At 38.6% G+C, this 8,268-nt stretch overlaps 2 protein-coding genes across 2 annotated transcripts; both read left to right on the top strand.

The window, feature by feature from the left end:
• The first annotated feature begins 232 nt into the window (after positions 1–232).
• LOC110038052 lies at positions 233–1,471 on the top strand. The gene has a single exon (XM_020742809.1). It carries the CDS (start codon positions 233–235, stop codon positions 1,469–1,471), a length of 1,239 nt encoding a protein of 412 aa, XP_020598468.1.
• A 2-nt stretch (positions 1,472–1,473) lies between these two features.
• On the top strand, positions 1,474–3,807 carry LOC110038051. Its single transcript, XM_020742808.1, has one exon. It carries the CDS (start codon positions 1,474–1,476, stop codon positions 3,805–3,807), a length of 2,334 nt encoding a protein of 777 aa, XP_020598467.1.
• Positions 3,808–8,268: the final 4,461 nt, after the last annotated feature.

Raw genomic sequence — 8,268 nt, 5'->3', positions numbered from 1 at the left:
CTTCTAGTTTTCTAAGACTAGTCTATAGGAAAGTCCTATGGCTAGACCTAGACTACTTAAAGAAGTTTTCTAGATCTCAACCAAAAGTGAGGTCAACAGCTAGAAAGGAGCTTTGGGAGAATCTTAAAGCTATTAGTAGCTCTTGTAACTCTTTTTGGATGGTTGGTGGTGACTTTAATTGTATTTCAGTACCTTCAGAGAAGTTGGGAGGTGCCCCCCTGACCTCAACAAGATGAATTATTTCAAAGATCAAAGCAACTTGGCTGGTCTGTATGACCTTGGTTTTTCTGGTCCAAAATTTACTTGGAGGAGGGGTCAACTTTGGGAAAGGTTAGATAGAATTTTTGTGAATTCCATGTGGCTTAATGAGTTCATTCACAATTCTGTGCAGCATCTCAGCATGACAGGATCAGATCATAGACCACTTCTTATGAAAATTTCTGCATCAAATGTTAAGCACAAGACAAGTTTTAGATACCTCAACATGTGGTCTTCCCACAAAGACTTCTTTAATCAGGTCTCATTGGTTTGGAGGGATTGTCACACTTCTAACCCTCTAATTAAGTTATGGAAACTGCAAAAGAAGTTAGGCAGACATTTATCTAATTGGAATTGGAAAATAGTGGGAGACATCAACTTAAATGTAGTGGAGGCTGAAAAGTCAGTTGCTAATTTGGAAGCTGAATTAGAGATTAACCCTGATGTGGAGAAGGATCTATTGATTGCAAATAAAAATTTGATGAATGCCATCTGCATGCAGGAGGATTTCTTTGCCCAAAAGGCTGCTAAGACCAGATTTTGTGAAGGGGATAGAAACTCAAAATATTTTCATGCCTGGATCAAGTTTAGAAGAAAGTGGAACACAATACATAAGATTAAGGAGACTGATGGAAAGTGGCTCCATTCTAAAGATTTGATTGCTACTAATGCTGTTAAATACTACCAAATACTCTTTAAACAACCTTCTGCTCTTAGGCCCTCCATCCAGCAGGAGTTATTTTGTAGGGATGAGAACTTCATGTGGGGACTGGATCTGACATCTGTTCCTGGGGAAGAGGAAATTTGGTCTGCTCTGGCTTCCATTTATAGCCCCAAAGTTGCTGGTCCTGATGGATTTTCTGCTGATTTCTATAAGAAATCATGGAAGATCATTAAAGATGATATTATAAAGGTTGTCCAAGGTTTCTTCAGAGGTTTGGATGTTCCCAACTATTTTAAATGCTGCAACATAACTCTAATTCCAAAATCTTCTTCTGCTATCCCTTGGGATCTTTTCAAGCCCATCAACCTCACAAATGTGATATCTAAAATGATTAGTAAAGTGATCTCAAACAGACTCCAACCCCTCCTTCCCAAGCTTATTTGTGAGAACCAGTCAGCTTTCATTAAAGGGAGAAGCATTGTAGAGAATTTCTACTTGCCCAAGAACTGGTGTTGGATCTGGACAAGCAATGCAGAAGGGGGAACCTAATAATGAAATTGGATATTTGGAAGGCATATAACACCATCAACTGGGATTTCATTGAGGAAGTGTTGTATGCTAAGGGATTTAATGAAAAATTTATCTTGCTGATACATAGATGGATAAGAAACAACTCTCAATCTATCTTTATAAATGGCAAATCTCATGGTTTCTTCACCTCATCTAGAGGAATCAAGCAAGGTGACCCACTGTCTCCAACTATCTGCATCATTGCTTTTGATTTCTTCTCTAAAATGTTTAATCAGCTCATGGTTTCATCCCCTCATACACTCTACAGTCATAGATCTAACATTGTTGTGAATCATTTAACATTTGCTGATGATGTTATTATCTTTGCCAAAGCAACCAAACCAGCTGTTAAATTGGTTCTTCAATGCCTGGAGAAGTTCCAGCAATGTTCTGGTATGCAATTCCATACTAAGAAATGTCTTTTGATGTTTAACAAAAAAGTTAAACCTGAAGTTAAGCATTGGACTACTGACCTTAGTGGCTTCAAGACCAGCTCTCTGCCTTTAAAATATTTAGGAACTTTGCTTGTGAAGGAAAAAACAAGACAAGTTCAATTTGATGACTGTATCACCAAAATTCAGGATAAACTAAACTGCTGGGCAAATTCATTCCTTTCCAATGGGGGTAGAGTTACTATTCTAAATAGTGTCTTAACAGCTCTTCCATCTTATATCTCCCAGGTTTCTGTAATGAAAAAGTCAACACAGTTAACTCTGGAAAGAATGTTTAATAGATTTCGGTGGGCAGGTCAGAGGAAGCAAATTCATTGGACCAGTTTGCAAAAGCTGTGTGGAAGCACTAGTGTTGGTGGGCTGGGCTTCAAAAGACTCATACAGATCTCTCAAATAAATTTTTGTAAGCTTTGGTTGATGTTCAGAGCTCAGAGTTCTCTTTGGGCTAAATTTGTGAAGGGCAAATACTGTAAAGAGGTGCACCCCTCCCTTGTTAATAAAAGACTTGGGGATTCCAGGGCCTGGACCAATATGCTAAAAGTAAGATCTCAGGCTGAAAACCTATTCATCTGGAAAATTGGAGAGGGCAAGCTTAATATTTGGCTGGATAATTGGACTGGTGATGGTTTAATCAACACTTCATCTAACCCTCAATTTAATCCTGCAACTCAGGTGGCTGAATTATGGTTCAATGGTGAGTGGAATCAGCAAGCTTTACAGAATATATTGGATAACAAAACTTTACAGAAGATTATGAAAAGCAACATTGATAGAGAAAGTAAGGATATCCTGATTGTGAAAAAGAAGGTGTCCCAGTCTTTATCTGCAGCCATTGCTAACTTCTGTTTTCCTCAACAAAGAGTCAGCTGGAGTAAATGTGTGTGGAATAAATTCCTATCCCCTTCAATGTCATTTTTCTCTTGGAGATTACTCCATGGCTTTCTGCCCACAGATGATATACTGAAGTTAAAATGTTTGAGAGGTCTTTCTAGATGTGGGTTATGTAAATCCCATGAGGAAACTATTAAGCACTTATTTTTCCAATGTTCCACAGTTAAACAGGTTTGGAGCTGTTTAACTCCCAAACTAAAGTTAGAAACTGTTCAATTATCCTGGAATGATTTCTCCCTCAGCTGGAAGGATTGGCAGGACCAAGACTTACCCCCAATTCCTTGTATAACTGCTTGGTTTATATGGATGGATAGGAACAAGATTAAATATGAATACATCTGGGTGGCAGCTGCTTCCATTGCTACCAACTGCATCAGCTACCTGCAGAAATTATATTGCCATGGGAAGCTTCCTGATATCCTTCACAGTACATCCCATAGTCTTCCCAAAAAAATCAAGTATGCACTCATCCATTGGATTCCTCCACCAAAGGGGGGAATTAAAGTTAACACAGATGGTAGCTTTTCTAATCCTTATGCTGGTATTGGAGGGGTGTTCAGAAATAATAACGGAAAGTGTTTACTCTACTTTCATTCTCCTGTTATTGCTAGGGACCCTCTGGAGGCTAAAATAGTGGTTATTTTTTTGGCTATGTTTATTGCCCAAAAGTGTAGCTTCACCTCACTTATCTTAGAATCTGACTCCAGGGTCCTTATTGATATTATTGAAGGGAGGTTACCTACTCCTTGGTACATGTTGCAGTGGATTGAAATGATTCACTCCTTGGGAGAGGGTATCAGATCCTCATACTCCCATATATTTAGAGAAGGTAATAGGCCTGCCAATTGGCTAGCTAAGGTTGGCCTTCATTCTGAGCTCCCTAGGGTAGGCACTTCTACTACCCCCCAATTAGAGTTATTGTTGAAAGGAGACATTGTTGCTCTTCCTTTCATTAGAGTTTTTTCTGTTTAAAGTTTTTTGGGAAGGGACTTTTATGCTCCCTTCTCTTGTACCCACCTTTTCCTTTTTAATGAAGTAGTATATATATAAAGGAGACCGAGGCTCCAAATTCATTAAAAATGAATGATACAAAAGAATGGAGACAAAAAATCCCTTCCCAAAATTAAACAGAAAGGACTTTAATGAAAGTAGAGCCACAAGGTCTCCTTTTAACAGTAACTCTAACTAGGGGGTGGGAGAAGTGCCTACCAAGGGAAGCTCAGAGTGTAGGCCAACATTTGCCAGCTAGTGGGCAGGTCTATTGCCTTCTCTCAATGTATGGGAGAAGGAGGTGCTAAGTCCCACACTCAAGGATTGAATGCTTTTGATTCAGTGGATCAGGTACCATGGAGCTGGTATCTTCCCTTCAATGATATTAATTAAAACCATAGAATCTGATTCAACAATTAAGGAGTGAATGCCACGCTTATGAGCCATAAACATAACCCATAAAACCCTTTTAGCCTCCGGGAGATCCACAACCCTTACAGGAGAGTGGAAGTAGAGTAAACACTTCCCTTTGTCACATCTGAACAGCCCTCCTATCCCAACAAATGGAGTAGAAAAACTGCCATCAGTATTTACTTTAATTCCACCCTTAGGGGGGCATCCCCAATGAATAAGTTAGTACTTGACTTTCTAGGGAGGCAACAGGCAGTGCTGCAAGGAATTTCAGGAAGCTTCTTATGGTAATACAGTTTCTTCAAATAGCTGAAGCAGTTAGTAGCAATGGCAGCAGCTTTAGTAGCAATGGTAGCAATGGCAGCAGCTTCCACATAGGTGTCTTCATATTTCAGCTTATTTCTAGCCATCCATATAAACCAACCAGTGATACAAGGAATGGGGGGTAATTCTTGGGCCTGCCAATCCTTCCAACTAAGAAAGGAATGAAACCAAGACAACTGAGCAGTATTCAACTTCAATTTGGGCAATAGAAAGTTCCAAACTTGCTGAACAATGGTGCAGTTAAAGAATAAATGTTGAATAGATTCCTCTTGGGACTTACAGAACCCATATCTAGAAGGGCCTCTCAAACATTTTAATTTTAGTATTTCATCACTGGGAAGAAAACCATGAAATAATCTCCAAGAGAAAAATGACATAAAATGGGAAAGGAATTTATTCCACACACATTTGCCCTATGGGACTTCTTGCTGTGGGAAACAGAAGTTTGATATGGATGCTGATAAAGACTGAGACACCTTCTTTTTCATAATAAGTCTATCTTTTTTATCTATGTCTATGTTGCATTTCAGAACTTTATGTATGATTCTATTATCTAGTATGTTTTGTAGAGATTACTGATTCCAATCTCCATTGAGCCATAAATCAACCACCTGAGTTGAAGGATTGAGTGGAGAAAGAGATGGGGGGTTGATTTAGCCCTCACAAGTTTAATTATCCAACCAAAGTTTAATCTTGCTCTCTCCCAGTTCCCAAATAAATAAATGTTTAGCCTGTGTCCTTAACTTTTGCATATTAGTCCAGGCCCTAGAATCACCTGGTCTTTTAGTGACAAGGGAAGGATGCATATCTCTATAATATTTACCCTTCAAATATTTAGCCCAGAGAGAAATATGAGCTCTGAACATAATCTAAAGCTTACAAAAGTTGATTCGGGAAATTTGCGGATACTTTTGAATCCCAGCCCACCAGCTCTAGTACTTCCATAAATTTTCTGCCACCTAGTCCAATGCATTTGTTTTCTCTGACCTGCCTAAAGGAATTTATTAAAAGTCTTTTCCAGAGTTAATTGGGTGGATTTCTTCATTACATAAACTTGAGAGATGTAGGATGGAAGAGCTTTCAAGACACTCTTGAGAAGAGTAATCATACCCCCATTAGAAAGGAAGGAGTTAGCCCAACAGTTCAGCTTGTCCTGAATTTTAATGACACACTCATCAAATTGGACTTGCCTAGTTCATCCTTTCAATAACAAAGTGCCCAGGTATTTTAAAGGCAATGAGCTGGAACTGAAACCAGTAAGGTCTGAAATCCAATGCTTGATGTCAGGCATAACTCTTTTGTTGAACACCATTTGGCTTTTCTCAGTGTAGAATTGCATTCCTGAACAGTCTTGAAACTTTTCCAGGAATTGAAAACCAATTTAATAGCTAGCTTAGTTGCTTTGGCAAAGATAATTACATCATCAGCAAATGCTAAGTTATTCACAACAAGGTTAGATCTGTGACTGTATAATGTGTGAGGGCATGTAGTCATAAGCTGATTCAATAATTTAGAAAGGTAATCAAATGCAATAATGAATATAGTAGGATATAAGGGGTCACCTTGCTTGATTCCTCTTGATGAAGTGAAGAAATCATGAGAATTACAATTAATAAACACTGATTGATAATTGTTTCTATTGATAATTTTTTCTTAGCCATCTGTGTATCAGTAAGATAAATTGATAAGTGAAGCCCCTTACAGATAACATTTCCTCAATGAACTCCCAATGTATGGTGTCATATTCCTGTATAATATGCAAATTAAAGATTAGATTCCCACCTCTGCATTGCTTATCCAGATCCATCACTAATTCTTAAGCCAACAAAACATTCTCCACTATGCTTCTCCCTTTGATGAAAGCTGGCTGATTCTTACTAATAAGGTGAGGTAGGTGAGGTTGGAGTCTGTCAGAGATCACCTTACTAATAATCTTAGGCAAGACATTGGTAAGGTTGATAGGCTTAAATTGATCCTAAGAAAATGTAGAAGAAGTTTTGAGAATTAAAGTTATGGTAGTTAAAGTTATGGTAGAGCAGCATTTAAAGTAGTTAGGAAGATCCAATCCTCTAAAAAAACCTTGCACAACCTCAGATATATCATCTTTAATGATCCTCCAAGGTTTCTTATAAAAGTCAGCAGAAAAGCCATCAGGATCTGCATCTTTAGAGCTGTCTATGAAAGCCAGGGCAGACCAAATTTCCTCTTCCACAAGAATGGAAGCCAGGTCCAACCCCCCTAGTATTATTCTTATCTATGCAAAAAAATTCATGCAGATTTGTTTCCTAGAGACTGGAGGTTGGGTAAAAGTGTTTGGTAGTAATTGATAGCACTAGCAGCAATTTGGTCATTAGAATGGAGCCACTGTCCAGCTGGATCCTTAATCTTGTGTAATGTATTACATTTTCTTCTGTAATTGATACAAGCATGAAAATATTTAGAATTTCTATCCCCCTCACAAAATCTGGTCTTAGCAGCTTTTTGGGCATAAAACTCCTCCTGCAGATGGCAATCATCGATTTTTTTATTTCAATAATAACAATATGAAATATAAGCAAAGAGTTCTATTTCAATTACATTAGTAGCCATAAGAGGAGTATAGAAATGTAGGAGGCATTTTCCAAGATGATTTCTGTAGACTATATAAATCAACATGGTGGTAGCTGGGGATGGAGCTCTGCTAGGGTTTCTGCCCAGATGAGGATTTACAAGAGCTGGCTAGAGGGTGGTGTTATAGAAGAGAACCTTAAGGATCTTTTCTTTGCTTGGTCTACTTTTGGGGGGCCCCTATTCGGGTTTGAACCCTCCTGGGTTTGGAGTTGTGTTGGGTTTACTGTTGCATTGGAAAAAAATTTTCTGGTCTTCAAGTGGTGTTGTTCTTGCTTACCCACTATCTTGGTGGCTGTTTCTTTCCACCCCTGGTGTTTGCTTGAGCTAAGGAAGTGTTGTGTCTGTTTTGCTACTTTCCTGGGCTTGGAATCTTTTAAAAAGTTACTGTTCTATTGATGCTTTGCCTTGGTATTTTCTTGTTCCATCGTTAGAGAGATAAGTTTCTACTGTTTCTCTTTCAATGGCTACTCTTTTAGATGTTGAAACTAATGCTCAGTGGTCTAAGGCCACCTATGCTAAGATTGTGGGCAAATTTGCAAACATCCTCCTTGACCCTGATAAGTTAGTGTTCCCTCAAGCATTTCATGACACTGTTGATGGGAAAGGTGCTTGCCCTTGCAACAATCCTTTAGGCACAAAAGAAGGTGAACCAACAATATATTTATCTCAAAAGGAAATTTTGTCTCTGAATGAAAAAGTGAAGATCAGATTGGTGGGTAAATTTCAGCTTTGATATCCAAAAAATGGAATTTGTTAGAAGCTTCTTTGCTTCACTGAAGTTTATTGGAGATTGGTAAATATGTTTGCTAGATGGCAGACACCTACTCATACAACTTTAAGGGGAGGAGGGCTATGCTAGACTGTTTGCAAAGCAATCCCTACAAATTGAAGGAACTACCATGAAGATTTTGAAATGGTCATCTGATTTTGAACCTAGCAAAGAGCCACTAGTGGTTCCCCTTTGGTTTAAACTACCTGGGATCCCTCTCTCATTTTTCCATCTAAATGCATTATTCAACATTGGTTGCGCTCTTGGTAAGCTAATGATGGTGGATGCCCCTACATATAACAAGGCTAGACCAACCTTTGCCAGAATCT

The sequence above is a fragment of the Phalaenopsis equestris genome, unplaced genomic scaffold (genome assembly GCF_001263595.1).
Source record: "Phalaenopsis equestris unplaced genomic scaffold, ASM126359v1 Scaffold229774, whole genome shotgun sequence".
Lineage (NCBI taxonomy): Eukaryota > Viridiplantae > Streptophyta > Magnoliopsida > Asparagales > Orchidaceae > Phalaenopsis > Phalaenopsis equestris.
This window is presented reverse-complemented; position numbering and strand designations above follow the sequence as displayed.